General features: G+C 64.6%; 1 protein-coding gene across 1 annotated transcript; it reads right to left on the bottom strand.

Moving 5' to 3' along the window:
* Positions 1-3,055: 3,055 nt before the first annotated feature.
* UXT (ubiquitously expressed prefoldin like chaperone) lies at positions 3,056-8,610 on the bottom strand. Its single transcript, XM_068177876.1, has 6 exons — positions 8,492-8,610; positions 7,545-7,626; positions 5,239-5,303; positions 3,904-4,011; positions 3,308-3,371; positions 3,056-3,210 (listed from the first exon to the last, which is right to left on the bottom strand). The coding sequence occupies exons 1-6, from the start codon at positions 8,557-8,559 to the stop codon at positions 3,157-3,159; spliced, it is 441 nt and encodes a 146-aa protein (XP_068033977.1). The 5' UTR covers positions 8,560-8,610; the 3' UTR covers positions 3,056-3,156.
* Positions 8,611-13,137: the final 4,527 nt, after the last annotated feature.

Genomic DNA, 13,137 nt, shown 5'->3' with positions numbered 1-13,137 from the left:
GGGCACAGCCGGGCACAGCCGGGCACAGCTGGGCACAGGTGGGTACAGCCGCGCACAGCTGGGTACAGCCTGAGCACAGCTGGGCACAGCTGGGCACAGCCGGGCACAGCTGGGTACAGCTGGGCACAGCTGGGTACAGCTGGGTACAGCCTGAGCACAGCTGAGCACAGCCGGGCACAGCCGGGCACAGCTGGGTACAGGTGGGTACAGCCTGAGCACAGCTGGGCACAGCCGGGCACAGCTGGGTACAGCTGGGTACAGCTGGGTACAGCCTGAGCACACCTGAACACACCTGAGCACAGCCGGGCACAGCCGGGCACAGCTGGGTACAGCTGGGTACAGCTGGGTACAGCCTGAGCACAGCCTGAGCACAGCCGGGCACAGCCGGGCACAGCTGGGCACAGCTGGGTACAGCCTGAGCACAGCTGGGTACAGCTGGGTACAGCCTGAGCACAGCCTGAGCACAGCCGGGCACAGCTGGGCACAGCTGGGTACAGCCTGAGCACAGCCGGGCACAGCCGGGTACAGCCTGAGCACAGCCTGAGCACAGCCGGGCACAGCTGGGCACAGCTGGGTACAGCCTGAGCACACCTGAGCACAGCCGGGCACAGCCGGGCACAGCTGGGTACAGCTGGGTACAGCCTGAGCACAGCCTGAGCACAGCCGGGCACAGCCGGGCACAGCTGGGTACAGCTGGGTACAGCCTGAGCACACCTGAGCACAGCCGGGCACAGCTGGGCACAGCTGGGTACAGCCTGAGCACAGCCGGGCACAGCCGGGTACAGCCTGAGCACAGCCTGAGCACAGCCGGGCACAGCTGGGCACAGCTGGGTACAGCCTGAGCACAGCCGGGCACAGCCGGGTACAGCCTGAGCACAGCCTGAGCACAGCCGGGCACAGCTGGGCACAGCTGGGTACAGCCTGAGCACACCTGAGCACAGCTGGGTACAGCCTGAGCACAGCCGGGCACAGCTGGGCACAGCTGGGTACAGCCTGAGCACACCTGAGCACAGCTGGGTACAGCCGGGCACAGCTGGGTACAGCCTGAGCACACCTGGGCACACCTGGAGCCACCCTGCACACCTGGGCACAGCCGGGCACCCCCCGGGCACACCCGGGCACACTTGGGCACACCTGGGCACACCTGGGCACCCCCTCACACCTGAGCACACCTGGGCACACCTGGAGCCACCCTGCACACCTGGGCACACCTGGGCACTCCTGCACACCTGGGCACACCTGGGCACCCCCTCACACCTGGGCACCCCCGGGCACACCCGGGCACCCCCGGGCACACCTGGGCACACCTGGGCACACCTGGCCGCTCCCCCTCGCCCTCCCCGCACGCGCGCCCCTCCCGCCCACCTGAGCCCCCCGGTGCCCCCCGGTGCCCCCCTCCCCCTGCGCGGGGCCCGAGGGGGCGTGGCCTCCTCCCCTCCCGTTTCCCCCCCCGCTGCCCTCACAGCGGCTCCGCGGGATCCCGGGGGTTCCCGGGGGTTCCCGGGGGTTCCCGGGGGTTCCCGGGGGTTCCCGGTTGTTCCCGGTTGTTCCCGGTCGTTCCCGGTCGTTCCCGGGTTCCCGTTACCGGCTCAGCGGCGCGGAGCCTCCCAGAAATCCTCGGCCATGGCGGGGCCGGGCCCGACCCCGCGGGCGGCTCCGGTGGGGCCGGGCCGGGCCGGGAGCGGCGGCGGCGGCGGCGGCGGCGGCGCAAGATGGCGGCGGGGGCGGGGCTGGGTGACGTCAGCGCGGAGGGTGGGACAACGCGCGGGGGGGGCGGGGCGAAGCGCTCAGTGACAGCAGCGTGAGGGGCGGGGCCAGGCGGTTTGTGACGTCATTGCGAGGGGCGGGACAACACGCTGGAGGGGCGGGGCTAAGAGCCGGGTGACGTCAGCGCCAAGGGCGGGAAATGAGCGGTGGTGGGGTGAAAAAGGGCGGGGCTTGTGAGGACACGCCCCCTCGGGTGGGGAGGGGCTCAGGGGGGCGGGGCTGTTTGGGACCCTCCCCCCAAACTCCCCTGCGGGGGGGGGAGGGGGGGGAATCCCCTCTGGGGAACCCCCAGCCGCAGTGACGTCACCGTGACCCCTCCCCCCAATTCACTGCCACAACAACCACGCCCCTCAGAGGGAGGGGGCGGGGACAGCCCAGAAAGAGGCTCCGCCCCTTTTTTTGGGACTCCAGGGCTGCTCCGAGGTTACTGCAGCGCTACTCAGGGGTTACTCTGAGCTTACTCAGGGGTTACTCTGAGCTTACTCAGGGGTTACTCCAGCGGCAGAGCGGGGTGGGTTGCTGTGGGTCCCTGAGGTTACTCAGGGGTTACTCTGAGCTTACTCAGGGGTTACTCCGAGCTTACTCAGGGGTTACTCCAGCGGCAGAGTGGGCTGTTGCTCTGGGTCCCTGAGGTTACTCGGGGGTTACTCAGCTGTTACTCGGGGGTTACTCAGCTGTTACTCAGGGCTCATTCTCAGGTTACCCACAGGTTACTCCACGACTGCCCTGCAATTGCTCCAGGGTTACTCCAGGTACTCCAGGGTTACTCCAGGATTGCTCCAGGGTTACTCCAGGTACTCCAGGGTTACTCCAGCGTTACTCCAGGTACTCCAGGGTTACTCCAGGTACTCCAGGATTACTCCAGGGTTACTCCAGGTACTCCAGGGTTACTCCAGGGTTACTCCAGGTACTCCAGGGTTACTCCAGGTACTCCAGCATTACTCCAGGGTTACTCCCAGCTCCCTCCCGTGTGCCCCACATCCCCCCACTCCAGCTTTACACACAGGTGCAACAACTCCCGCTTTACTCCGGCTTTACACACACGTCACTCCCAGGTGTAAAACTCCTCTTTACTCCAGCTTTACACACACGTCACTGCTCTTTACTCCAGGTTTACACACAGGTCACTCCTCTTTACTCCTGTTTTACACACAGGTCACTCCCAGGTGTAAAACTCCTCTTTACTCCAGGTTTACACACACGTCACTCCCAGGTGTAAAACTCCTCTTTACTCCAGCTTTACACACAGGTCACTGCTCTTTACTCCAGGTTTACACACACGTCACTCCTCTTTACTCCAGGTTTACACACAGGTCACTCCCAGGTGTAAAGCTTTACTCCAGGTTTACACGCAGGCCAGGGGGCGGGGCCAGCGCAGGTGTCCGTCCCTCAGGGGTCAGAGGTCACCGGGGGCTCCTGCAGCCCCTGCAGCTCCCGCAGGCCCTGGGGGAGGGGCAGAGCGTTGGGGGCGGGGCCTGGAGGGGAGAGGGGCGTGGCCCGCAGGTGAGAGGGGCGTGGCCAGGGGAGGGGGCGGGGTTACCTCCAGCACCAGCCGGATGTGGGCGCGGATCTTGGCCCCGTCGCGCGTCAGGGAATCGCTGAGCCTGCAAGGGGCGGGGCTTAAGGGGGCGGGGCTTAAGGGGGAGGGGCTTAAGTGGGCGGGGCATGGGAAGGGTGGGGTCTCCTGAGTGGGTGTGGTGCGATGATTGGCAGGGTGAGGCCACGCCCTTTTTTGGCGTAGGGGTGGTGGTGTGCCTTCCTTTTACATTGTGGGCGTGGTCTGGGTCGTGTGGGCGTGGCCTGAGGGACATTCCTTTTTTGGTCACGGGGTGGGGATGTGATTTCCTTTCACGGCGTGGGTGTGGCCACAGGGGGGCGTGGTTTGCCTAGCTGGAGCCGCCTGTTGAGCGCAACGGGGCGTGGCCTAAGTGGGTGCGGCCCACAAGGGGCGTGGGCACCTCCTCCCACCCCAAATGGGGGGATTGGGGCGTGGCATCGGGGGCGTGGCCACGGCAGAATGACCGAGGGTCAATACCCAACAGCATGGGGCGTGTCCAGGGTTTATGGGCGTGGCTGGGCGTGGCTGGGCGTGGCCGGGGGGGCGTGTCCAGAGGGGGCGTGGCCGCGCCGTCTCACCTCTGCAGGAGGGAACTGCGGCGCTCCAGGTGCCGGAGGGCCTCGGGCAGCGTCAGCTCCGCGAAGAAGCCGAAGCCCAGAGCCACGAAAACGCGCCGGGGGTCCGGGCTGGGGGCACGGCCGGGGGAGAAAAGGGGTGACGGGGGTTTTGGGGGGGGGGTCCTGGGGGTCGGGGAGGCTCAGGGGAACGGAATTGAGGGGATTTGGGGGTTCCCCGGGCAGGTTTGGGGATTTTAAAGGGGATTTTGGAGTTATCCTAAAACGGGGATTGGGGTCCCAAAGAGGCCCAGGTTGGTCCTGGGGAGGTTTGGGGGGGGACTCAGGGGAGTTTTGGGGTCACGTCAGTGGTTTTGGGGGGTCTGAGGAGGTTCATGGGGGGTCTGAGGAGGTTTTTGGGGTTCTGGGCAGGTTTTTCGGGGGTCTGAGGAGGTTTTTGGGGGGTCTGAGGAGGTTTTTGGGGGGTCTGAGAAGGTTTTTGGGGGGTCTGAGGAGGTTTTTGTGGGGTCTGAGGAGGATTTTGGGGGTTCTGGGCAGGTTTTTGGGGGTTCTGGGCAGGTTTTTAGGGGGTCTGAGCAGGATTTTGGGGGTTCTGGGCAGGTTTTTGGGGGGTCTGAGGAGGTTTTTGGGGGTCTGAGAAGGTTTTTGGGGGTCTGAGGAGGGTTTTTGGGGGTCTGAGGAGTTTTTTGGGGTTCTGGGCAGGTTTTTGGGGGGTCTGAGGAGGTTTTTGGGGGTTCTGGGCAGGTTTTTGGGGGTCTGAGGAGGATTTTGGGGGTTCTGGGCAGGTTTTTGGGGGTTCTGGGCAGGTTTTTTGGGGGGTCTGAGGAGGTTTTTGGGGGGTCTGAGGAGATTTTTTGGGGGTCTGAGGTGGTTTTTTGGGGTTCTGGGCAGGTTTTTGGGGGGTTTTAGGCAGGTGTTTGGGGCGTCTGAGGAGGTTTTTGGGGGTCTGAGGAGGTTTTTTGGGGTTCTGGGCAGGTTTTTTGGGGGGTCTGAGGAGGATTTTGGGGGGTCTGAGGATGTTTTTGGGGGGTTTTAGGCAGGTTTTTGGGGGTCTGAGGAGGTTTTTTGGGGGGTCTGAGGAGGATTTTGGGGGTTCTGGGCAGGTTTTTGGGGCATCTGAGGAGGTTTTTGGGGGTTTTGGGCAGGTGTTTGGGGGGTCTGAGGAGGATTTTGGGGTTCTGGGCAGGTTTTTGGGAGATCTAAGGAGATTTTTTCGGGGTCTGAGATGGTTTTTGGGGGTTTTAGGCAGGTTTTTGGGGGGTCTGAGGATGTTTTTGGGCTGTCTGAGGAGGTTTCTGGGGGGTCTGAGGAGGTTTTCGGGGTGCCAGCCCCACTCACACTTCGGCACTGACAAAGAAATTGCAGCCCAGATCCACCTGGGTGCGCAGGGGGGCGGCGGCGTCCTGGGGACCCCGAAACCCCCCGGGACCCCCGGAGTCACACAGAGAACCCCAAACACCCCCGGGGACCCCCAAACACCCCCGGGGACCCCCAAACAACCCCGGGGACCCCCAAACACCCCCGGGGACCCCCAAAGAACCCCGGGGACCCCCAAACAACCCCGGGGACCCCTAAACAACCCCGGGGACCCCCAAACAACCCCGGGGACCCCCAAACACCCCCGGGGACCCCCAAACACCCCCGGGGACCCCCAAAAAACCCCGAGGACCCCCAAACACCCCCGGGGACCCCCAAACAACCCCGGGGACCCCCAAAGAACCCCGGGGACCACCAAACACCCCCGGGGACCCCCAAACACCCCCGGGGACCCCCAAACACCCCCGGGGACGCCCAAACAACCCCGGGGACCCCGAAACCCCCCCGGGGACCCCCAAACAACCCCGGTGACCCCTAAACACCCCCGGGACCCCCAAACACCCCCGGGGACCCCCAAACAACCCCGGGGACCCCCAAACACCCCCGGGGACCCCCAAAAAACCCCGAGGACCCCCAAACAACCCCGAGGACGCCCAAACACCCCCGGGGACCCCCAAACACGCCCGGGGACCCCCAAACAACCCCGGGGACCCCCAAACACCCCCGGGGACCCCCAAACACCCCCGGGGACCCCCAAACAACCCCGGGGACCCCCAAACATCCCCGGGGACCCCCAAAAAACCCCGAGGACCCCCAAACAACCCCGGGGACCCCCAAACAACCCCGGGGACCCCTAAACACCCCCGGGGACCCCCAAACAACCCCGGGGACCCCCAAACCCCCCCGGGGACCTCCAAACACCCCCGGGGACCCCCAAAATCCCTCCAGAACCCCCCGAAGTCATACAGAGAGCCCAAACACCCCCGGGACCCCAAATCTCAACCCTTAAACACCCCAGGGGACCCCAAATCTCAACCCCTAAACACCCCGGGGACCCCAAATCTCAACCCCTAAACACCCCGGGGACCCCAAATCTCAACCCCTAAACACCCCGGGGACCCCAAATCTCAACCCCTAAACACCCCAGGGACCCCAAATCTCAACCCCTAAACACCCCAGGGACCCCAAATCTCAACCCCTAAACACCCCCGGGACCCCAAATCTCAACCCCTAAACACCCCAGGGACCCCAAATCTCAACCCCTAAACACCCCCGGGACCCCAAATCTCAACCCCTAAACACCCCGGGGACCCCAAATCTCAACCCCTAAACACCCCGGGGACCCCAAATCTCAACCCCTAAACACCCCCAGGACCCAAATCTCAACCCCTAAACACCCCTGGGGACCCCAAATCTCAACCCCTAAACACCCCGGGGACCCCAAATCTCAACCCCTAAACACCCCAGGGACCCCAAATCTCAACCCCTAAACACCCCCGGGACCCCAAATCTCAACCCCTAAACACCCCCCGGGACCCCAAATCTCAACCCCTAAACACCCCCGGGGACCCCAAATCTCAACCCCTAAACACCCCGGGACCCCAAATCTCAACCCCTAAACACCCCAGGGACCCCAAATCTCAACCCCTAAACACCCCGGGGACCCCAAATCTCAACCCCTAAACACCCAGGGACCCCAAATCTCAACCCCTAAACACCCCGGGGACCCCAAATCTCAACCCCTAAACACCCCAGGGACCCCAAATCTCAACCCCTAAACACCCCGGGGACCCCAAATCTCAACCCCTAAACACCCCAGGGACCCCAAATCTCAACCCCTAAACACACCCGGGACCCCAAATCTCAACCCTAAACACCCCCGGGACCCCAAATCTCAACCCCTAAACACCCCAGGGACCCCAAATCTCAACCCCTAAACACCCCGGGGACCCCAAATCTCAACCCCTAAACACCCCCGGGACCCCCAAATCTCAACCCCTAAACACCCCGGGGACCCCAAATCTCAACCCCTAAACACCCCAGGGACCCCAAATCTCAACCCCTAAACACCCCAGGGACCCCAAATCTCAACCCCTAAACACCCCGGGGACCCCAAATCTCAACCCCTAAACACCCCAGGTACCCCAAATCTCCCCAGCGACCCCCAAACCCCCCCCACAAAATCCCCAAACCCCCCCAAAATCCCACCTAACCCCCCACGAGACCCCCCCCATCACCCCCAAAATCCCCCCCGAAAAGCACCCCCAAAGACCCCTGCGGGCCCCGCCCCTCGAGCCACGCCCCCTTAGGCCACGCCCCCCGCGCACCTGCAGGCGGGCGAGGGCGGAGCGCAGCTGCAGCACCTGCGCCTGCTGCTCGAAGACGGCGTCGCGCTGCTCCTGCACCCGCCTGCGGGGGGCGCTGCTCAGCGGGGCGGGGCCTCGCCGAGGGGGCGGGGCCAGCCAAAGGGGCGTGGCTAGGCGGAGGGGGCGTGGTCGGGGAAATGGGCGTGGTTATGGGGAGGGGCGTGGTGGAGAAGTGGGCGTGGTTTTACTGCGAAGGGGCGTGGCCACAACGGGGGGCATGGGAGGGGGAGTGGCCATAAAATAGGCGTGGCATGGGTGGGGTTGAGGAGGGGGTGTGGCCAGGAAATAGGCGTGGCCTCAAGGTGAGTGGGAGGGGTTGGTGTGGGGGCGTGGCCATTAAATGGGCGTGGCCAGAGCGTGCGTGGGCGTGGCCACAGCACGCAGTTATCCCGCGCTGTGGGGTGGACGGGGAAGGGGCGTGGCCATGAAACAGCCTCAGCCTGAGTGGGCGTGGCCACAAAAGCGGTCACTGTGCGAGGAGGCGTGGCCACAAAATGGGCGTGGCCTAGGGGTGAAAGGGCGTGGCCACAACACGCGGGTATTATGAATGAGCGTGGTTGATGGAGAGGGGGCGTGGCCACATAAACAGGCGTGGCCTCCGCCTCAGTGGGCGTGGCCACAACACGCGGGTATTATGAATGAGCGTGGCTTGATGAAGAGGGCGTGGCCACATAAACAGGCGTGGCCTCCGCCTCAGTGGGCGTGGCCACAACACGCGGGTATTATGAATGAGCGGGGTTGATGGAGAGGGGGCGTGGCCACATAAATAGGCGTGGCCTCCGCCTCAGTGGGCGTGGCCACAACACGCCGCTATTGCTGTTGGGGCAGAGGGGGCGTGGCCGGAGCGCGGAGGGGAGGGCCGGGGTGTCTCGGGGGCGGGGCTTCAGTCGCGATATGACGTCGCCCACCTCAGGTCGCGCTGCAGGACGTCGCTGACGAACGCCTCGTAGCGCTGCGCCTTCTCCGCCGCCGCCATGCTGCCTCGGACGTCATCGCCGGAAGCGCGTCATCGCCGGAAGCGCGTCATCGCCGCGCCGCCGCCGTTCGGGCGCCCCCTGTCGGCCGGGAAGTCCCAGGCTGCGTCCCTCGCTTCGCCCCGCCCCTATCGCGGGTCGCATGTCGCGACATGCCCGCCGCTCTATCGGCGACAAAAGCTACCGGAGCGCCGAGGGCAGGCGGAACAGCGCGGCCTGTGCCCCCCCGGCCCGTACCTGCCCAGGTGTGCCCAGGTGTGCCCAGGTGTGCCATGGGGTACCCAGGTGTGCCCAGGTGTGCCCAGATGTCCTCCAGCTGCCCCCCAGGTGTGCCCAGGTGTGCCCAGGTGTGCCCAGGGGTGCCCAGGGGTACCCAGGTGTGCCCAGATGTCCTCCAGCTGTCCCCCAGGTGTGCCCAGGTGTGCCATGGGGTACCCAGGTGTCCTCCAGGTGTGTCCAGGGGTACCCAGGTGCATCCAGGTGTGCCCAGGTGTCCCCAGGTGTGCCCCAGGAGTGCCCCAGGAGTGCCCCAGGTGTGCCCCAGGTGTGCCATGGGGTACCCAGGTGTGCCCAGGTGTGTCCAGGGGTGCCCAGGTGTGCCCCAGGTGTACCCAGGTGTGCCCAGGTGTGCCCCAGGTGTGCCCAGGATGGTCCCAGGTGTCCCCAGGTGTCCCCAGCTGTGCCCCAGGTGTGCCATGGGGTACCCAGGTGTGCCCAGGTGTGCCCAGGTGTGCCCAGGTGTCCTCCAGGTGTGCCCCAGGTGTGCCCAGGTGTGCCTCACGTGTGTCCAGGGGTACCCAGGTGTGCCCAGGGGTACCCAGGTGTCCTCAGTTGTCCCCAGTTGTCTCCAGTTGTCTCCAGTTGTCCCCAGATGTCCCCCATGTCCTCAGTTGTCCCCAGGTGTCCCCAGATGTCTCCAGATGTCCCCAGATGTTCCCAGATGTCCCCAGTTGTCCCCTGTTGCCCCCAGGTGTCCCCAGATGTCCCCAGGTGTCCCCAAGTGTCCCCAGGTGTTCCCAGTTGTCCCCAGATGTTCCCAGGTGTCCCCATGTCCCCAGGTGTCCCCAGGTGTCCCCAGATGTCCCCAGTTGTCCCCAGATGTCCCCAGGTGTCCTCAGTTGTCCCCAGGTGTTCCTCAGGTGTCCCCAGTTGTCCCCAGGTGTCCCCAGATGTCCCCAGTTGTCCCCAGATGTCCCCAGGTGTCCCCAGGTGTCCTCAGGTGTTCCTCAGTTGTCCCCAGGTGTCCCAGATGTCCCCAGATGTCCCCAGGTGTCCCCAGTTGTCCCCAGGTGTTCCTCAGTTGTCCCCAGATGTCTCCAGATGTCCCCAGATGTTCCCAGGTGTCCCCAGGTGTTCCTCAGTTGTCCCCAGATGTCTCCAGATGTCCCCAGATGTCTCCAGGTGTCCCCAGATGTTCCTCAGTTGTCCCCAAATGTTCCCCAGATGTCTCCAGGTGTCCCCAGATGTTCCCAGTTGTCCCCAGGTGTCCCCCATGTCCCCAGGTGTCCCCAGGTGTCCCCAGGTGTCCCCAGATGTCCCCAGATGTCCCAGATGTCCCCAAATGTTCCCCAGATGTCCCCAGATGTCCCCAGATGTCCCCAGGTGTCCCCAGATGTCCCCAGATGTCCTCAGTTGTCCCCAGGTGTCCCCCATGTCCCCAGGTGTCCCCAGGTGTCCCCAGATGTCCCCAGTTGTCCCCAGATGTCCCCAGGTGTCCTCAGTTGTCCCCAGGTGTTCCTCAGTTGTCCCCAGATGTCCCCAGGTGTTCCTCAGTTGTCCCCAGGTGGTCCCCAGGTGTCCCCAGGTGTCTCCCCCCACTCCCCACCCCCCCAAATTTTGGGGGTCCCACAGGCCCCGCCCCCCCATCAGCATCCACCCAGCGCCAGCAGCTCAGGGATTTATTGACCCCGCCCACACGGGCGAACGGGGCGGGGCTAAGCAGGGTGTGGCGGGGGTGGGCGTGGCCAAGCGGGGGGCGGGGCTCACACACGCACAAGCGCACACTGAGAGACCCCCACCTCAATTTGGGTGGGGGGGAGGGGCTTGGCAAGCACACAGCGGGGGGGAAGGGGATCGCCGGGGGGATTTTGGGGGGTCCCGGGGGGATTTGGGGATCCCGGGGGGATTTGGGGGGGATTTGGGGATCGCCGGGGGGATTTTGGGGGGTCCCGGGGGGATTTGGGGATCCCCGGGGGATTTTGGGGGGTCCCGGGGGGATTTGGGGATCCCCGGGGGGATTTTGGGGGGTCCTGGGGGGATTTGGGGATCCCCGGGGGGATTTGGGGGAGATTTGGGGATCGCCGGGGGGATTTTGGGGGGTCCTGGGGGGATTTGGGGGGTCCCGGGGGGATTTGGGGATCCCCGGGGGGATTTTGGGGGGTCCCGGGGGGATTTGGGGATCCCCGGGGGGATTTTGGGGGGTCCTGGGGGGATTTGGGGATCCCCGGGGGGATTTTGGGGGGATTTGGGGATCCCCAGGGGGATTTTGGGGGGTCCTGGGGGGATTTGGAGATCCCCAGGGGGATTTTGGGGGGTCCTGGGGGGATTTGGGGATCCCCGGGGGGATTTTGGGGGATTTGGGGATCCCCAGGGGGATTTTGGGGGGTCCTGGGGGGATTTGGAGATCCCCAGGGGGATTTTGGGGGGATTTGGGGATCCCCAGGGGGATTTTGGGGGTAATTTGGGGATCGCCGGGGGGATTTTGGGGGTCCGGGGGAATTTTGGGGAGTCCTGGGGGGATTTGGGGATCGCCGGGGGGATTTTGGGGGGTCCAGAGTGGATTTGAGGGGTGCTGTGTGGATTTTGGGGGGTCCTGTGTGGATTTTGGGGATTCCCGGGAGGATTTTTGGGGGTCCCGAACACCTGGGATCCCCCATCCCCGGAATGGATCTGGGGAACCCCGGGGGATTTCGGGGTCACCCAGGGGGTTTTGGGGTGTCCTGGGCAGTTTTGGGGTGAATTCTAGGGGCTGCCGGGTACTGAACCCCCCCATTTGTGGGGTCACAAAGCAGGGATGGATTTTGGGGGGGGTCCCGAAGGGGTCTTGGGGTCCCCCCGGGGAATTTTTGGGATCATGGGGCACCCCCAGGAGAGGTTTTGGGGTGTCCCCAGAAAGGTTTTTGGGGTGTCCCCGGGTTTTTTTTTGGGGGGATTTTGGGGATGTTCCCCAGCTGCTTTTGGGGTCCCCGGGCGTGATTCTGGTGTCCCCCCGGATATTTTTGGGGTCCCCCATTTGGTTTTGGGGTCCCCGGGTGTCTTTGCTGTCCCCCCGGGAATCTTTGGGGTCCCCTTAAGTATTTTGGGGGTCCCCCGGCTGTTTTGGGGTCCCCCAGTATTTTTGGGGTTCTCTGGGTATTTTGGGGCTTCCCCAGTTGTTTTTGGGGTTCCCAGCTGGTTTTGGGATGATCCCCCGGGTGTTTTTGGGGTCCACCAGGTGATTCTGGGGTTCCCCGGCTGTTTTTTGGGGTCCCCGGGTGTTTTTTGGGGTCCCCGGCTGTTTTTGGGATGTTCCCTTTATATTTTTGGGGTCCCCGGGTGTTTTTGGGGTTCCCGGCTATTTTTGGGATGTTACCTTTGCGTTTTTGGGGTCCCCCGGGTGTTTTTGGGGTCCACCAGGTGATTCTGGGGTTCCCCGGCAGTTTTTGGGGTCCCCGGGTGTTTTTGGGGTCCCCCGGCTGTTTTTGGGGTTCCCGGCTGTTTTTGGGATGTTCCCTTTATATTTTTGGGGTCCCCGGGTGTTTTTGGGGTTCCCGGCTGTTTTTGGGATGTTCTCTTTGTATTTTTGGGGTCCCCGGTGTTTTTGGGGTTCCCAGCTGTTTTTGGGATGTTCCCTTTGTGTTTTTGGGGTCCCCCGGTTGTTTTTGGGGTTCCGGGTGTTTTTGGGATGTTCCCTTTGTATTTTTGGGGTTCCCGGCTGTTTTTGGGATGTTCCCTTTGCGTTTTTGGGGTGTCCCGGCTGTTTTTGGGGTTCCGGCTGTTTTTGGGGTTCCGGGTGTTTTTGAGGTCCCGGCTGTTTTTGGGGTCCCCCGGCTGTTTTTGAGGTCCCGGCTGTTTTTGGGGTCCCCCGGCTGTTTTTGGGGTGCCCGGCGTTTCGGGGCTCACTCGAAGAGGCTGGCGAAGCTCTGCCGCAGCGCCCGCAGGCTCTCGGGGGGTCCCTGCTCGGGGGCGGGGCTGCAGAATTTGGGGGTTCAGGGGGGCCCTGGGGGGCGGGGCCTCGCCCCTCCCCCCCACCAGCCCCCTCCCCACTTACCTGGGGGGGGGAGGGGCCCCGCCGGGTTTGGGGGCCAGCGCCGGTTTGGGGGCGATGGGCGGGGCTTGGGGGCGGGGCTGGCGGGTGGTGGGCGGGGCCTGCGGGCCAGGAGGGCGGGGCGTGGGGGAGGAGGGCGGGGCTTGGGGGCGGGGCTGGGGAACTGAGGGGGAGCGCTGGAGGCGGGGCTGGGGGGAGGTGGGCGGGGCTTGGGGGCGGGGCTGGGGTGAGGTTTCCGGGCCTTGGGGGCGGGGCTGAGGGGAGGTGGGCGGGGCTTGGGGGCGGGGCTGGGGTGAGGTTGCCGGGCCTGGGGGGCGGGGCTGGGGGGAGGTGG

This window comes from Anomalospiza imberbis, unplaced genomic scaffold, assembly GCF_031753505.1.
Source record: "Anomalospiza imberbis isolate Cuckoo-Finch-1a 21T00152 unplaced genomic scaffold, ASM3175350v1 scaffold_1162, whole genome shotgun sequence".
Taxonomy (NCBI): Eukaryota; Metazoa; Chordata; class Aves; order Passeriformes; family Viduidae; genus Anomalospiza; species Anomalospiza imberbis.
Note: the sequence above shows the minus strand (reverse complement) of the source record. Positions and strands in the feature narration are given on the sequence as shown.